Genomic DNA, 18,915 nt, shown 5'->3' on the forward strand with positions numbered 1-18,915 from the left:
TGTGGAGAAATTGAGCTGTTGTCTGTCATCAGGAAGCCCCTATATGGCCTGATGAGTTTCCTTGTCGATGCCAGTTCCCTCTGGATCCCATTAACGGCTCCATTTAGTGCTGTTATGCTGCCTGTCTGGAATTTTTCCCAAAATTTAAAGGAATTCACTGCCCATTTCTCACCCGGAGTAAAAGGTTTACAGAAATCCCTTGTTGCAGTTTACAGAGCATTTCAGACCACTGAGAGATGTCATTTAACAGTACCTGTATTTTGACTCAGTCCCTCCAGCTGAGTGACCAGCTACACATGCTCTTGCTGACACTATGCGAGGATCTGCCACACAAAAGGCTTTCTCCTGAGTCAATTCTGGAAGCATGTGAGACACATCAGAAAGAAGCTGCTTTCTTACCAGCTAATGTCTATATAAAGAAAATGGTCTTGTTTGCTGTGGGAAGTGTCAGTGAGGTAGGTGCTACTCTCATATATATCTTTTCTTTGGTGAAAAAAGGAGAGCAGCGTCATGGTGAGCAGTTGCTTGAAATTAATGCTTGTATGAATTTAGGAAGTTAGATTTGGTTTTAGACTTCTAAGCAGGAAATTGTGTGGCCATGTGTACAAGCAAATGAAGCAATGAAGCCATCTCTCACACCACTCTTACACTCCTGGGAAATGACACAAATCCAATTTGTACCTTCATTTCTTTTTGTTAATATTGAAGCAGTCATAACCTTTACAGAACCCTCATATTGGCCAGTTGTCTTTACACAAAAGATTTCTCCTTTGCCCCTCTGGTTTCAGTCTTTGAGAAATTTGAAGAAATCACATTTACATCATATTGAGAATTCAATTTGTCATTCTTGACTGGAACTGAACACCTGCTGTTCAATCAAGCCTGACCATGTGAAGTCCCCTAAGTGAGCACCTGAGTCTTTTTCAAGATTTGAAATATCAACTAAGAATTTTTGTTGACAAGCTGAATGAAACCAGAAGAAAATACACTGCAGGGTTGTGGGTTTTTTTCCCTGTTTTCAACCAGTATTCATTAATATTCTGAGATGACCTTTTCCCTTGCACTCCTTATTACTCCATTTCCCAGTGTAAGAGAGAGTGTCCTCTCTTAAACACAGCTTGCATGAGAGCAAAAAGCCATCAAAACTCAATCCTGCTTTGTGTTAATCTGAGAAGATGAAGTTGTTTATACCAACACAATCAGCAGCCTCTGACAAGCAGAGGGCAAGGATCACTTCAATATGAGAGTCCGAAGTCCACATATCGTATGACATTGACTTGCAATACTACTGTCTTCTAGGTAGAGCGGGTAGTCAACGAAGACAGCACAGCCTCTCAGCTTAACAGAAGTCATGTGATAAGGAAAAGGCTGCATGAGAAAATATCGGACAGCTCACCACTGTACTCCCAGATGAATTTTCACCAAGGTAAAAAAAGACTTACAATCTGAACTGTGTAATAAGGATACAGCCAGCCTTTTCTGAGTCTTTCCCAGTATAGGCGACTTGTTTAATTTCATGCTGTGGTGATTACAAGTAGTGTTGGATAGGATATTTATTACTTTACATATAAATGACTTCAGAATGGAAAGACTCTGAGGCAAGTCAGCAAGGTTTCTGTTCCTTATTTCCACAAAGGACAGTAGCCTGAGGGCTGTGAAGCAATGATAACGAATCAGCTTGTACAGATTCAACTCTTAAAGCCCTTTGCGTAGGACCTGTGCATATAAAAAAGCCTGATTTCAAAAATGCTTTTTATATGGAGTATGTTTTTATATTTGCATACTCCAGTGTATTTCTGAAGGTAAAGAGCGGGATTCTGTGAAGTTATCCTGTTGCCATAAAGAATATATATTCATCCTTCCTGATTGATTACTCAAGCAAAGATTTGTGAATTCTTTTTTATTTTAGTTTTGGTTTTGTATTCAGAGATGTTTTATAAATTCACACATGGATTGCTGGAGTGATTTCAAGACACAAGGCCAAATCCTGCTCACTATATAAATAAACCAGCATATACTAATTTCACATTCCATTTGACTAAACTCAAGATTTTATTATCCCACAGACTAATTCTCTAGCTGTAACTAAATGTGAGCTTCAGGTTCAGACAGTTAATTTTTTCTAGTCTCTATATTGTAATGTTCACTTCAACAAAAGTCTCTAATTCTGTGGGAAAGCGAAGGTTGGACAAAGCTATATTGGCATTTTTTTTTGGATATGCTCAGTATTAGGCATATGAACAATCCAAATCCTATTCAGCAAATCACATGTATGTTCCATTAACTCCAGCTAGAATTAAACACATGCTTAAATACCTGCAAAACATTTCTGTCCATTAGGTATTACTGGTCACAAGAAAATGACATTCTTTTGAAAACATACAGATAAACCACCCTTCAAAGCACATCAGCTCATTCAGAAACTGAGTTTATGGGTTCACACTTGCATAAGCTAGTAAAAACTCTGCTACTGCCAAAAGGGATGGTCCCATCTTCAACTCCCTGTTAGTTTCAAATTCCTGCCATTTCCCTTCTACTGGTTCTCCTGATTATGTATCTGGGGTGATCTCTGTGTTTTCTAGGGATTCAGGTCATGTGGCTTACACTGAAGGGCTTCAATGAATCAGGATGTTGATTACATTGAGAATGTGTGAACCGCACTTCTCAAGGCAGCATTCCATTTCTTTCTTTGTATTTAATAAAAAATTATAGCCTTCAGAGGTTCTGGAAAAGGGCAAGAGAATGCAACCAAAGTAAAGTTAAGGTGCAACAAAAACATGTACTTCCTAATGACTTAGAATGACTCCTTAATGGAATTTCTGCAGCCAACACTGCTAGTGGCTTGTCTCTGGGCACTCTCCATCCCGCACACAGAGATAATACTTTATAGCTGAAGGTTTTGGGTCTCAGAATGTAGGAAAGGAGAACTTTGCAGGTTATCTGCACTTTGCAACCTTTCCACATAACCTGTGGAATAGAATTAATATGTTAGATTCGTTTTATTCAGAATGTCTTAGGAGAACTATAAGAACTATTTTGGGTGAGAATAAGATTATGAAAGTTGTAGAATTAAGTTACCAAGCTTTCCTTGGTCTTTAAGGAGTTGAAGTCAGTGTTAGAAGACAGTGGACATGGACTATATAAAAATTAGTCCAGCCAAATGTTATTTACATTATCATGCAGATACAATGATTTATAATTAAAGTATGGGATTCACCATATTTCTTTTCTGTTTCCAGACAAAGGGTCCAGATTAATGAATTACAGTCAATCAACAGAAGATTACAGACAACTCTCTGTGGACTACAGTGACTCTAACAGTATTTCTGAAAGTACATCTTTGATACTGTCTAACCGAGGACACAGGAGAGGTAAGATTTTCCTGAAAGATTATGTTTATGAATTACATACTCATCTCTTTTGTCTCCTGAAATGTAAGAATACCCATGGAAGAGCAAAAAGTTCCTGTAGCCAAATGCCATCAGCATCACCTAACAAACCAAGCTTACATACCAGCTCCCCACCTCAGAAACATGCACATTTCTGCTCTCTATTCCACAGTTACACACCCTCCCTCCTGTTTTCAGACTTTTTTTTCCATCCTGCCTGGGGCATTTGTCCTGAGCTTCCAGTCCCAGGAAGCTGTACTTTGGAGTTTACATCCTCACACTATGAGCCTCTGTAGGTAGGCTCCATAGGTACTAGGTCCTCCTGTGGCATGGATTTAAATGTGTTCTGCAAGCATGTGTGGTTTTTATCCCAGAAATTTCCTCCCTATAATCCTAACATCCACTGTTTCAGTTATGATGCAACAAGGTAAGCACACTGACTGGTTAGTTCGTTGATGCCATAAATGACAGAAAACTGCTGAGTAGTCCTTTCTTTTTCTCACGGGGAAGCATTAATTTGGGTTTATGATATCCAGCTGCTGATTGTCATGAGATTTGTAGGAACATATTATTTACACTCTTCCAAATGTGAAAAGTTTAAAATTTACTAGGCAAAAATTAGAGCCGTAGAACATGATCTCAAGGCACAAATTTCCCTAGGAAAGATAGCAAAAAGCCCTGGGTGCCAATTGCGTTATCAGAAGCCTGCCAAGAGATGATTCGCAGAGAGAAAACAAATACTTCCTGGGAAACAAAGCAAAAACCCAAACAAAACACAAAACACAGCATGTAACAGCCTCTCAGCCCCAAGCCTTTGGCCTCAAGGATGAGGAAGGTAAGGCTACTCATACAACTGCTGTTGATACTCCTTAAAGGCACTTCTCTGAAGCTCCAGAATTGCTTTCAATATCAGCAGCAATAAAATCCTGAAATTGCAGCTGCTCCCTATGTGACGCATACGTGTCAATCACAGACCTAGTGGCACACAGTGAAGGTAAGCCCAGGAGCCTTTTTTGTAAGTCTTTTTAAAAAAATAAGGACATAAACTTGACAAAGGCCCATTCTAGTGAATTTGTGCATGTCTCAGTCTTCACTGATACACTGGTAGCTGTTTGTACTCAGGATTTTGTATGAAAAAACTAAATTACATGAGAAAACAACGTGAGAACTTGTTTGCTGCAAACGTTCTTTGATGAGATAATGTATTAGAAAAAATGCATTCTTCTCTGAAAAAAGATATTACCACCTAGTAGAGCACCATTATCAAGAGAGACCAACATTACTACATTAATCATCTGCAGGATCAATGTCTTTGAGGGCCACATGTTACTTAACAACAGGAATGTGTTGGATTTGTGATCAAAGCACAGCAGTCCGGCCACTGAAACTAGTCACCTTGTCTCAGTGCCATGACAACTGAGACAGAAAAACTAAGGGGAATTTCATGCGCTTGTCAAAATATATTTACACAATTATGTGAAACCTATAGTGTAAGCAGAGAACTTTGCAAGGCTTTCTTGTTAAAAAGCACATAGTTTCAGAACACAGGACTGAATTTTAACTTTGGTAAATAGCTCTGCATATTTGGCTTATCTCAAATCTCCCATTTTGACGCTACCATTTGTGGCTTGAAAACCATTTTATGCATATTTTAGCAATGTGTAGCTTTTCTAGTTTTTAAAATTGCAATTGGTGGTTGGTATACTAGAATTCAATGTCACATTTTCATGTTGGAATTCAGAGCGAGGTCTCAGGTTGTAGTTAATGGATATTTTATCTGGAGAAAAAGCTGACCTGTATGAGTGCTTCCACATAGCTCATCTTATCACCACTGCTTATGTAATAGTTTGATATGCAGTTCTTCAAATAGGATCAGTGAAATGGTCCAACTGATGAAAAATTTAACCTTCCCACCCTTCCCTACAGGGTTTAAAACACCTCTGCTGCTATAAGAGATGTTCACAGAACTTTCATAACTTTTTCTGGTTCTACCTCTAAATTTCAACTTTCATATATTTTGACAGAGCAATGCCTATCCTTTCTGTAGCAGCAGAGATGACTGAAGGTGAGAATTATACAAAACTTATTTGCTAGTAACTCAGAAGCAGTCCTATATTCCTACCAGATTTTTATGCTGTAAAACCATTCACAATATATTAAATGTAGCAAATAACTGTTGGAATATTTCTAAACAGTTTTCCTTTCATATCCTACTCTGATCAAGCCAGAGAAATTTCATGGCTTCCCCCAGCCCTCCTTCCCAATTTTATGCCTGGAGATAGAAGAACAAAGAATACTAAGGGTAATTTCTGAACAGCAAAAGCTCTCCATATATATGGAAATAACAGCCATTGTACCTACACAGCTATTTTCCAAATTATGTTCACATGAAGAGTTATGAAGAGGAAGTAACAATAACTAGAGAACTGGGAATACTGCTGGTGTAGTATTCACTTAACCTTATCAAATACCTGTTTGTCATGCCCAAGTGAGGACACGAGAGGAGGCAGACAGTCTAAATTTCTTTCTTGTTATTGTCCGAAGGTCTGATGCCGAGTGCTGGTTCAATTGCTTCAATTGTGAAATTTCCTCTGTTCATTTCAGGGAGAGTTCCACAGACACACCGGTCATGGGACCCCACCCTTAGTGGGTCAAGGACACAAAGTAGCTACAAGCTCTTCATAAACAGGTAATCAGAACTCATGTTCCTGAAAGATGGATGCTGTCTTATTGCCAGGTGAAACAGCAACTAATGAGGCAATGTCATTATCAGAAAATGCCTGATTGCCATCTGAACCCGTTTTGATAATAGATACTGTTTACACAGAATTAAAGTGCACCTAGGCTCAGTTTGGCTCCAAGCGAAACAGTCCAAACACTCTAGTGAAATGGAGCTTTGGCCCTGATCAATCCGTGCAAAATAAGCACACTGAAGTTTTCTACCATTACTCTTTACCACTGTGTCCTGCCAGCTGTTACTGGCCTCCCAAAACAGCTGCCCCTAGCATGTCCCTGGCATAATTAGACAGGTAAGGAGCAATAGCTTGCTGTGCCTGAAACAACTGCAAAGCAGCTCCACAGAGAGTGTGGAAAGGAAAAACATGTTGAGAGGGTGCAAACAGGCATTGCTTTAACTGCCAAGGTATTCTGCAGGGTCTATAATTGTCTACATTCAGATTTTGTATCTGGTCTTGACTTGCTGTCACATTAGCAGAGGCCTGACGTGTTCTGGAGTGGTTATGACAGACCATGCATATGATCCATCATTTTCAGTGGTTTATTTGCATTTCCATCTCAGTTCTTAAATCGATTTGCCTTGCTTTTGTCAGCCATATCCAGGCCTGCACCGCCACTTTACTGAAGAGTTTCAAGTAACACAGGGACACAACCAGTAAAGAACTTGGCTCTGTCATAAGGATTAGCCTCATTTCAGCCACAGTCTATACAGCAGCCCTGTAGACATAGGCAAGGAAAGCTGAGAATTGTACAGCTGATGCTTACTCATTTTCAAAAGCTGGGGAAACACCACTGCTGCCAAACAAGAGTTTTCTAAACAGGGTGTCAGCATAGTGAAGCTGTAATCGTGGCTGTTTCCTAACGAAGAGATGTAAGTACTGTTAGCCTGTAGGCACCACAAAGCCCGGAATCCCATAGTTAAGCACCATGTAATCCCTACAGACATCCCATTTAAATCGAGTTCCTGACCCAGTTAAACAGGAGTTTCTTCTTTTAACCATGGCATGAGTAATTCAGGCCCACAGGAAATGTTCTATTTAGATCAACACCCAATTAAATGTACTCCAGGTAAACAGTTGAACTTCCTGATAAATCAGCCACAATAATCTGTGTGATGTGAGATACCCGAGTACACCTCTAAACCTGCAATAAAGAAAGAACTACAAGCAGGATGTAGGATAGTGCCAGTTTTTGTGAAGAAAGAAGCCTCTGTCTACCTGTCTAACTACACACAAAAACATACATATGTGTGTAGACAGACATCTATATATGCGTTACACACCTGGGAATGCTATCAGTAACAGAAGATTTATTTACAGAGTATTTTGGAGCAAATGCAATGCTTCTGACTACCAACCTGGGTATTGTCCCCATATCCTTGATCTAAAATCATGCTGCCAAGAAAATGTTCCCCTCCTCTGCTGAAAGATGAACTCTTTTCTCTAAATTTCCAGCAAGCTGTTTACCATAGAATTTCAGGGACTGTAAACCTTACTTTTGGTTGTAAGCATCTGCAAGGCCCTAATTTAAGTACCACAACAGTGGAGTTTAATTAGTTTGGAAACCACTAACTTCCCATACAGAAGGACAACCAACACAAAACTTAGTGATGGGTTTACTATCTCTAAAGCTTACTAATATCATAATTCTATAAGCCATCCAACTGATACAGTTTACATCTCATAAAGTTAAGCTTGAAGTACACACAGGACTCTGGCCTATATATAAAGAAGGCACAAATGTCAAGTCTCATACCTCCCACCTTGCAGGACTAATAACAGGAAGTGTTTTCCACAACAAAACAAAATCTTCTTAATACAGTGTCTTGGGTTTTGAGCTAACAGTATTTTCATACACACAAAAGTCACTTCAGGTCATTTTTTAGGTGTATTTCTTAGTTAAATGTTGATCTGTAAGAGATTGTGTACGTCGAAACAAAAGTATCTGGACAAGTTTATAACAGAGGAATTTAGGATAGGATAGGATAGGATAGGATAGGATAGGATAGGATAGGATAGGATAGGATAGGATAGGATAGGTTTGTTCAGTTCAGTTGGAAGAGAACTGCAACAATCATTGAGTTCAACTTCCTGACTCAGTGCTGACCAAAAGCTAAAGCATATTATTAAGGGCAATGTCCTAATGCCTCTTAAACAACTGACAAACTTGGGGCAGTGATCACCCCTCTAGGAAGACTGTTACAGTGTTTGGCCACTCTCTCAGTAGAGAAATGCTTTCAAATACCAAGTCTGAACCTTCCCTGACACAGCTTTGAACCATTCCCACATGTCCTGTCACTGGATATCAGGGAGAAGAGGTCAAGATCAGCAACTACTTCAGTAACTTTACTAAAAACATTTTGAAAACTCCATGAATAGTTCCCTGAAGCAACTCAACAACATGTAAAAGAAAAGGATAAAACTTTGGAATAACAAAAAATGTGTGACCTTGGCATTTTTTTAAAATGTAATTAACAAAAACCTACCTCAACAAAATCTTTCCTCCTATACCACATAATCAATATTTCCTCATTGGTAAGAGTATATATTATACTTTAAGTTTATTCTAAGCACACATGTTTCTGCTCATGTGGAAAACATCATTACTGTATGTATTAGAAGTATAGTGTAAAGACATCTTTCTGATCTGAGATTTCACACATCTTTGTCTTAATTAAATAGAAAATTCCGTCAGTTCTCTTAGACATTAATTTATTCTAATGAATTAGTATTAAGATAATTTAATTTCCATTCCTGGAAAACGCTGAATAATGCAATAACTAATGTTATGATTTTGGGAAGCTTTTTTGCTCCAGAAAATAAGAAATTAGGAATTTACTTCATCCTGCAGAATTCACAGAAAGACAAGGGCTAAACTCTTTGCCCGTTGGCTTCACCAGAATGAATGAAACCAGCTAGATCTGACTCATCAAACAACAACAACAACAACAAAAAAGCAGATTTTAGATGTATTTATAAAGGGTATCAGTAATATAATAATATAATCACAGTTGATTTATTTTTGTTTTTTTTCTGTAATGAAGCATATAACAACTTGTAACTGACAGTGCCCTGGATTTCATAATATTCTTGCAGTCAATGCACCTTAAGCTCTTTGTTCTCAAGTCTGTGTTGTTTTGATCGCATGCTATATATACTGCTCACTACGACATTTCTTTTGAAGATCGGTCAGTGCTGTAGAAGAAATCCCTACTGGAATTCAGAAGAACAGCAGACAGAACCTGCTAAATTTAGGTTCCACCTTCTCTGTGTCTACAAAGGACTACACAGCAGCTGCTACATCACAGAAATGTTTGTTCCACAGGAAGGAAAAGGTGACTAATGAAAAACTTATAAGCTAATTAAAAACGTAAATATCACTAAAGAGAAACTTCTTATCCAGTTGTCGTTTGCCAGTGACCTGCATGAGTCATATCATTAGATGAGTATTCTAAATTGACAAACTCCAAATTAGGCATGATCCTGTCCTGGTAACTCAGAACTGAAGGCAGTGAAAGCTCTTGTCTGTAAAGACTAAGCAAAAGCTTATAATCAAACCCTGTCTGACCTACATGTGTGGTTTCTGCAAGCATCAAGCACCATATGGTCTGTTTTCATTAACCACTTTGACAGGAGCTTTAGTACAGCAAAAAAAAATTACAGAGACACTGAACCCAAACACCTGCTGGTCAACAGTGCTCAAAGATCTTAAAGTGCTTTTATAAGTATATGCCTGGAAAGAAAGCATAGGCTAGCAGAGAGTGTGCCAAACCAATAGTTCACCTAAGGGTCTATTTCTAGTTGCTAATTTGTTGTAGGACTCTGCTAAATGGAAAGGATAATGTTGTTTTTGGCCGTTTGGTCACAAAAATCTATAAATAATTGAATCAGAAAACTCCACAATGGAGTTTTCTCCATTGTTTTGGAGTTTTCTCTTGTTTGGAGTTTTCTCTTTCAAACTACCATGGAGCTTTCTGGACAGTTTTCAGGCTGGTGAGTCCTTTAACCTATTCCCAATTCACCAGCTACAGACTGACCAGTGGCAGAACTTTGATCAAGAGTTTCAGTTAGATACATTGGGAAATTATCCTTTTATAAATAAATTTAGTTTTAAATTTTGTGAATATGGTTTTGCTGGGATAATAGAGTTCCTCAGGCATCCAGTAACTGTTGCAACAAAGTGCTAGACTCTCGTTATATGTGATACAAAATTGAATTGTCTTGGTAGATGATACTAGTATTATGAATCTAACCATATATATTCTCAAACAAAAATAAGAAAAAGGGAGATCTAACTGGTCAAGGTACTAAGTCACGGAGAATGGTTGGAAGGATCCACATCTTGCCACTTGCAGACATTCATTTTTTTCTGTCTGCTTGAAGGATATAAATGCATAGATGAATATGAAAAAGAACAATAAGCAAAATTCCTTGCGATAGATGCTCACTAAGAAAAAGCTCACTAAGTGCTGTTAAATTCTGTGGAAGTTAAAGGAGAAGAATACAGTGTCTGCTAATACATCAGTCAACTTTTATTACAAGGAAGAAAGTAGCTCTGTGTTCCAGTCTGGTTCCCTACGGAAGCTAGGCTTATGAAAATCACAGTAGCATGTATGTTGCTATATACATGTCTGTGACTGTCCTTATAGTAACTTGGGAATCAAATGACAAAAGGTCTTAGAAGAAATTAAGTTTCTGTGGGTGTCATGAAAATAGGTGCCTTGCAAAGGATCTTGGTTAAGTGTCTTTACAGAAGAAAAGGCTTCAGCATGACCTTACACCTATTTAGACCCCAGAGAGCCCATACAGGAGAGATTCCAAACAGAGAGAAGTCTTCAGTCAGCATTTCCATCTTATTAGACACTGAAGTCAATTAGCTACAACATACAGACAAACAGAAATCGGTTTCATTGGTACTGCTGTTTGGGATCTTCATTATATTAAGGAAACATTTATTAAATTTCTAAATTGCATCCTTACAGTTTTCAGGTCCAGAATTTGTTATTTTGTCTAGTGAACCACCAGTGACCTTACAGCTGCCTGGATCAATTGTGGTAAGTATGAACATTAAGAATTTAGAACTAACCTGGTGATCCTTTAGTTGGGGCTTTTTGTAAGTTACATATGAGTCCCAACTCAGTATTGTTGTGCTCCTCCCAAACCAAGTGAGGGTTACTGCAGAGGTATTGAAACTTGAAAGGAGGTCATTTAGTTTTCAGTGCTATGTATTTTTTTCTCTTGGTGTGAAATAGCTTAATTTATCCTTCTCAGCAAAGATGCTTACTTTAACACAAGACGTTTTGAGATTAAGATTATACATTGTATATTAAGATTATACATTGTATAGATGCAATGTGACATCTAGTGCCAATGTATGGGACTCCTTCAACTTGCAGGCACATCCTCTGCCTTTTATTAAGATAAAGTCTGACAGCATACAGCAGTGAAAATGAGGGTGATTGTAGAATCTGAGTATGCTTGGCTGTTTTGTTGGGATTCCCTGGGTTTTAAAAAATGAGAAATGTTTGGGATATTAATCTGTGAGAAGGGAGGCAGGGAATAGTATTGTGTTGTGACCAACTCCATCAGTTTATGTAGAGACAGGAGACTAGGGGGCCTCAGCAATAAAATGCGGTGGAACTTGCATTGCTTGTACTTGACACTCATTCTTCATTTTTTTTACATGTTCTTAGACTAAAAAAGGGAAATCCTATTTGTCCCAAAGGGATCTCAATGTGATTCTACTCAATGGGCAGTGCCTTGAGGTGCAATGTGACATCAAGTCCAAGGCAAGGGATGTTTTCAACACCGTGGTGGCATATGCAAACTTGGTGGAACATTTCTACTTTGGCTTGGCTTACCTGAAAGGTAATGAAACATAACTAACTAGAGTAACAGTTCTCCCCCTCAGTGCCTTTGTAGTCACTTTATTAATGAATTGCAACAAGTTCCTTTAAGGTCCTCAGATGAAAGTAGATCCAAAGCTTAAGCAAAAGTCAGGTATGTTGATTTACACTGTATTGCAGAGGTGTAAAGTATGTCTACCCTAGGGACTCTGCATTAGCACGACCATACTGTTATTATCTGATATTCTCATGCAGCAAAGGCTGTGTCCCAGCCTTACACTGGAATAATATTGAGCCACATAGCTCCCTTAGAAATTCCAGGAAGCACTGTAATGAGGAAGGCTGTCTGTTCCTAGATATAAATTGGAGTACAAGCTCAGCTATTTTATCTACAAGACACATATCTCGCTAGCCCATTTCTGATAGTAAGCATAGCTGAGGCGCTAGGAAGAAGCATACCTTGTGTGTAGGACATGAGGATTACAGTGGTGAGCAGAATACAAGCCCCATTGATTTTTGAGTAATTCCATAGACACCTCACCAATCCAGCATCAAACAATTGTAATCCTAAATTGCACACTGTTATCCTAATTTCTCTATCAAAGAAACAGTAAATTAAGCCATGATGCAGAGAAATATATCTCAGCTAACATCCATGATCCCTTTTATTTTTTATTGCTAGTGATGCACTGAACAAAGATAGCAGAACTTTGAGCAACTGAAGTATCTCCAGATTTATCACAGAATCCAAAATCTCATTTCAGGTAAAGAATTCTTCTTTTTGGATGAGGAGACCAAACTCTACAAAGTGGCCCCAGATGGCTGGAATGACCAACCCAAGAAGAAAACATCCATCATTAATTTCACGCTCTTTCTAAGGATAAAATTCTTTGTCAATCACTTTAATATTATCCAGTAAGTGTATGGTTCTGCTGATGGCAGGAAAAACAGAAGCATTTAAGGTGACTGTTCAATGCTTCGCCTGTGTTCCTAAACCTTCTTTATGTTCCAGGCATGGCTTGACAAGGCATCAGTTTTATCTTCAGCTTCGTAAAGATATTTTGGAGGAGCGACTGTATTGCAATGATGAGACTGCTCTGAAACTTGGTGCTTTGGCTTTACAGGCAGAGCTTGGCAATTATGCTCCTGAGGTGTGGATAAGTAATACAATATTTCTCAGAGGTCTCTCGTTTGTCATCTAGAGGTTAAAGAATAAATGTAAAAAGCACATAATTTCAGCTAAGTCCTTTAGTAATCACATTTCAGATTTAATTTTAAAAATTACAAAGTTTTCCTGATTAAAGAGCAATAATAAGCCAGATGAATTTGGTAGGCAATATGGCAGAATCATGAAAGACTCTTGGTCCTTCATAATTAATATTAGAGGCCAGAAACTCCAAAAATCTGTAGAAAAAATTCAACATAGGCACAGCTTGGATGTGTAGAGGGGTTTAAAGATATTAGAAAACATGGAAGAAAAAAAATAAACACTCCAGAATTCACAGCTATTTTGTGTGTTGGCTCAGATCCACAACCCGCAAAGACAGAAAATACCCCTTCATGGTCTTTGCCATATCTTCAGTTATACAAATCAGTGCAGCTCTATTAATTGAACTCTGAGTGGTCTGATCTAACTGGTTGGATCCATCCCTGCACTGGGTCTCCCCTTGTAGTTTGTACTGAGGCAGCTGTAGCTGTCAGCTCCACATGCACAACTGCAGGCATGCACAATACATACAGTAGTGTGTACTTTAAGCACCTGGCTGAGCGCAAGTACAAGAGGAATATTTGGCTGTCATGATACTACCTGCTGTTCCCCATCTTCTCCTAGGAAATAGCAACAGGGTGACTTCAGCACATGGGTCACCTTGAAAATGGAAATGCACCAAGTAAGAAAAGTCAAGAAAGAACAAAAAGCTCCTCTCTTCTGTTGTTTGGGTTGTTTATTTATTTATTTATTTTTCCTCCCAAAGATGCACGGGAAGAGCTATTTTCGTGTTGAAGACTACATTCCAGCAAGCCGAATAGAGAAAATGACCCTGGCACATGTACAGAGGGAGCTTGCTAAATTGCATCGTATGAATCGTTCCCTATTTGAGGATGAAGCTGAACTAGAATTTTTAAAGGTAACTTGCTATACCCCAAACACTTACTTATTTTGAGATAGAAAGCCCCTCTCTGTTTACACTGTCTATTATTTTTTTCTTGTCTGATACAGTATATTTTAGATATGGTGAACAAATTTGGTCAACAAAAACATGTGAATTTCATTCTGCTGCAGATACTGCTACTCTAAATAACTTCCATGACATTTTCATTGTAGGTTCCTTTTCACTGATAGTTCATAAAGGGTTAATATACATTTCAGTGTATTTTCAACATCCCAAGGGTTGATGCAAATTTTCAGCATGTTACCAACATGTCTGGGCTCCAGATGATTATAAATGCACCTACTGAATGTATTAGGGATGATTATAAGCATGGGAATAAGCACTTTCTTGACTTCTGAAACTACAGCAGCTACTCAGCTACTTTCTAAACATGTAGTAATTATTTGTTTAAAAATATCTGTGAACTCTGGAAGGGAAGAATAAGTTCTCTGAAGTATTTTCTCACATGACTCTTTCTCTAGGGCTCTAGACTGTCATGATGACATATTTTTTTCTTTCCTGATTTCTCATTCTCCCCCAAACTTCCCTGCTTGCCATCAAATGAAAAATATCAGGGATTTGATAATGAATAAGTATCAGTAGCCATTTAGATGCAGTGCCACATGTTTTTATTTATAGCATAATTTTAACTCAGTTGCTGTTTAATTATGTTAGTTCCTCATCCAGTGTTGTCAGTGGAATTGAAGAAATAGATTGAAGCTTAGCCTTAATGACAGTTCCATCGTGCGTGGCAAATCCAATGAAGCAGCTTTGTTAGTATCTGTTTCAATGAATAAGTTTATAGAAGAAGCCAACACATTATACAAAGTGAGAAAAATAGCCCCCATGGCAAGAACATGCACATTTCAAATATAAAAAGGATTAAAAATTAAAACCTAGATTCAGCTAATAATCATAGATGCCCTAGTTTTCAGGACCTAAATATTTGTGCTCTGGATGCTTTCTGAAAAACTTACTTTCTTTTATTTTTCATTGCTGAAAATCCCTTTTCATTACTGAAAAGTAATATGGGGATTCTACGTTAGCTTCTCCCCCCCCCCCCCAAAAAAAAAAAAAAAAAGCTGTAGAATACACTTTTACTGATCTGCAGATCACAAAAGAGAATGAAAAACCCTCTTCATATTCCATAGTTCTGTAAAGGGTCTGAGTCATATTTTAACATTTTGTTGCCAAGTGCAGGAGGTACAAAGGCAACAACCCAGAACCTCTGGGTGAGTTCCTCAGAGTATCCTCTGTACAGACAGATGGCAGGGGCACAAGCTGGCTCTTCAGTCCCTTGAAGTATATTCCTATTTAATGTTTTGCCTAGCAATGTTCATTGTGCAAGAAAGAAGTGACACCTGCTATAGAGTCTGGCACCGAAAGGAATTCTGGGACATTGAAATTCCCTCAAAAGTCACCACTATATCTGGGTGAGGTAATTTAAGGGGCAAATTAGCAAACCCTATAATTTAAGACCTTGGCAACAGAAATCTGTAATGTCTGATTTTAAAAGATGATGGCCATGAAGGAATGGACATATGTACCTATATGGACATATGTGTGAGATAGCTGCAGGCAGGGAGCTGTAGTGTCACTGTCCAGTTGGATGTCACTATTGTTGAAAGGAAACCACACAAGCCCATAAAAATGTCAGAGTATCCCTTGCACCAAAATATTAGCAGTTTTACTAAGACCGTCATATTTGCTGTACTTCATGGTTTCTGGGTTTGCTCAGGCAAACAAAGACACAGGAAAGAAAATGAAATGAAACAAGGTTTAACAGTAGTCAAGCAGCGCTAATCCTGCATGGATTTCTATTCAGAAATGCACACAAGTGCCAAGTAGCAGTAATGCTGAATACCTCAGTGGCAACGTGATGTTTAGATTATTGTGGAGGAAGGTATATAATCCTCCTGCCTCTTCAAATGAGCTACGTGTGAAAGTGTTGCTTCAATTTTATGCATGGAAAATGAATGCATGTAATGGTCCTATGACATACCAAAAGTAAAGGGATGATTCTGTGAGGCAGCAGATAGGAAAATTTGGTAAGGGTTTTCAAAGGTTTCTTGACAGAGTGAAAGAATATTGAGTAAAGAGACTCAAAACCATTTCCTTTCCCAGCTACTTACCTCTTCTTCCCATGCCTCTTTTTGAGTAATGCTTGGTAAATGCACTTTTTCTCTACAAGGTGACTCAGCAACTTCCTGAATATGGAGTCTTATTCTACCGTGTATCCCAAGAGAAGAAAGGAGCATCAGGGGACATCATCCTGGGAATCTGTGCCAAAGGCATCATTGTTTATGAGGTTAAAAATCAAACAAGAATTGCCAGCTTAAGATTCCAGTGGCGTGAAACAGAGAGAATTTCTGCTCATGTGAGTTGGAACCAAGTGATTCTCTTCTCCACTCTACCACATTACGCCCCTTCTGCCTGTCACTTTGATAAATATTGCATTCAGAGCCAGAATTAAACTCATTCTGTACAAGCAAGTCCTTTTTGAAAACAGTCTAAAATAGAGGCTGGGTGTGGATGTAGTTACCAAGATACCCAGCTCTCAGTGAGGTTTAGATCTGGAGGTTTTTTTGCCAAGGCTGGAGTCAAATTACTATAAAACTGAATAACCTGGTGTTGACTGTTACAGAAACTATGTCAAATCTCTCTATGGCACATTCCCTATTCATTCCCATCTTCCCCTCTCTCTTCGCCCCCCCCATTCCCTCCCCCCCCCCCATTCCTTTTGTTTTCCTACCCACAGCAGGTCATGGGATCACATCTCCGTCTTTCCAGATCTCATTATTTCCATCCTCATCTCTTGGTATACTGATGCCTGTTAACAAACTGGTACTGGTGACAAGATTGTGATCCCTTCTAAATTCTATTTTGCCATCACAGGTATATCAATCTACCATCGTACAGTGTAGGTGTCAACCTGCATCATACATTTCCCAGCCTGCCTGCTCTCCCAGGATGGCCTTTCTGCCCCTTGAAGATATTTTTGGTTTTACATTAAATTGGTTTAATTATTTTAACACCTGTAAGGCCAAATTTTGCCAGTTCTATCAACCTGCTCTCAACGTAGTCAATGTCCAAAGGCTCCTGACTTTTGACATAGGGTAGAAAACTGCCACCTCAGTAACAACTGCTGAATTTATGATAGGTATTTACTGTACTCAAAGGCATGAAACCAGGCATAAATACAACTGGACAAACCAACAAGATTATGTAAAATGAACTTTCAGTGCCTCATTGTAATGACTGATATATGAAGCAAGCTGTGCTTTTTATCCTTTTAGAGAAAAAAGTTCATGATTGAAAGCAGCTTCAGTGGCAAGAAACACACCTTCATTACTGATACAGCAAAGACCTGTAAATATCTACTGGACCTCTGCTCTGCCCAGCACAAATTCAATGCACAGATGAATTCTAGGCAACTTCGGCAAACATCATCAGGTGAGGTATAAATGCACTTTTCATTATTTAGGATATAGGACAAAGTTAGCTATTAGAAAAAGTGCATTCAGTGAAGCTGAGAATCAGAACATGCCACATCAGTTTCACTCTGTTTCAGTTTCACATTCGCAGAATAGAAAATAATGTCTCCAGCTCACTAGAATTTAGAGATGTATAAGTCTAGTTTACTCTCTGGATGAGAGTGGGCATGTGCAGGGGGTGGAGAGGGGTTCTCTGATGATAAAAACTATGTAGCTAACCCAGATTAAAAAAAAAACCCACAAACATGATTATACTTCCCTTCAGGAAATCTGCTGAGAAATCTGAAGAAACATATCAAGCTTACTCCAACTGTATCCTGAGAAATGTTGCTCAAAATGAATAAATATAGTAGTGCCCAGATCAGATGTGCTGGAGCTGAGCTTAGTTAACTAGCCATCTTTGCATAAGACAGGGGTTCAGCTGTATGGTTCAGTCCAAGGTCAAAACCACTAAACCCAAGGCACATCCATTATACTCACTCAACTATGTAGCTGCTAGCTGCTTTTATCTTAGATTTTGCCATGTCTGTGGAAGATATGACTAATACCTCCTTAAACTTCAGATTTTCTAGTTTCAAAGACAAATTATGCTCAACTAGGGCAGTTACACAGCACTTATCGTGAGGATCATTATAGGGAAACTGAGGCACATAAGAAAAAATAGCCTAAGCTGATAACTGTCATGACTCTTGACTTCAGTGGATCAACATGAGTTTTCACTAGCTCATCCACTGTTTTGAACAGAATCATTATCATTTACAGCCACTGGGTATTTGACCCAGTGAGTCATAGCGGGAGAGTCAAGTGTCATGCCTTATCTGCTGGGATACTCCTTTCTCTAGTAAAACTGGAAAAGCATAGGCAAAAAATTTTATCATGGAATATAACAGGATGATTGATACATGGCTTCTTTCCCACTAAAATTATTTCATGAAAGTGAAATTCCACCTGTACGTATTTGTTACCATGGCAAAGGCGCTAGGATGACATTTAGGTTCAAAGCATCTTTTGTTGCTTGTGCTCCTTTAGCTTCAAACATAACTTAGTGGGACTGTGATCTGTAGCATACAAATGAGTGCTAACAGTGAATCTTAAAGTTTCCTGTGTCACATTTGCTTGTGGTAGCATATCTTAACAAAAATTACTACATTCCATATATGAGAGCTGAGAAAATTATAACCCAAATCTTGATTATAAGCCCCCTCCAACCACTGAAAAAAAGTGAGACTTACACAAGCCATGTGACTGCAGGTTCTGAGGTTTGATATGCGCTTGCTGTCCCAGAAATAAAGGCTTTGTGA

At 38.6% G+C, this 18,915-nt stretch overlaps 1 protein-coding gene across 4 annotated transcripts in view; it reads left to right on the top strand.

Annotated features, from left to right (window-relative positions):
* The first annotated feature begins 259 nt into the window (after positions 1 to 259).
* The window catches only part of FRMPD2 (FERM and PDZ domain containing 2), a 62,842-nt gene continuing 44,186 nt past the window's right edge, over positions 260 to 18,915 (top strand). For all 4 annotated transcript variants that reach the window (XM_061459266.1, XM_061459267.1, XM_061459268.1 and 1 more), the window contains exons 1-12: positions 260 to 455; positions 1,300 to 1,426; positions 3,240 to 3,371; positions 5,994 to 6,078; positions 9,309 to 9,459; positions 11,107 to 11,178; positions 11,818 to 11,992; positions 12,735 to 12,885; positions 12,983 to 13,121; positions 13,944 to 14,096; positions 16,312 to 16,497; positions 17,417 to 17,573. In XM_061459266.1, the coding sequence (XP_061315250.1) occupies positions 297 to 455; positions 1,300 to 1,426; positions 3,240 to 3,371; positions 5,994 to 6,078; positions 9,309 to 9,459; positions 11,107 to 11,178; positions 11,818 to 11,992; positions 12,735 to 12,885; positions 12,983 to 13,121; positions 13,944 to 14,096; positions 16,312 to 16,497; positions 17,417 to 17,573 (1,687 nt within the window). In that variant the 5' untranslated portion in view covers positions 260 to 296. The remainder of the gene's footprint in view (positions 456 to 1,299; positions 1,427 to 3,239; positions 3,372 to 5,993; positions 6,079 to 9,308; positions 9,460 to 11,106; positions 11,179 to 11,817; positions 11,993 to 12,734; positions 12,886 to 12,982; positions 13,122 to 13,943; positions 14,097 to 16,311; positions 16,498 to 17,416; positions 17,574 to 18,915) is intronic.

Source organism: Pezoporus flaviventris, unplaced genomic scaffold (genome assembly GCF_033815535.1).
Source record: "Pezoporus flaviventris isolate CSIRO_AGI_PZ_B2104156 unplaced genomic scaffold, CSIRO_AGI_Pfla_v1 ptg000029l, whole genome shotgun sequence".
NCBI lineage: Eukaryota > Metazoa > Chordata > Aves > Psittaciformes > Psittacidae > Pezoporus > Pezoporus flaviventris.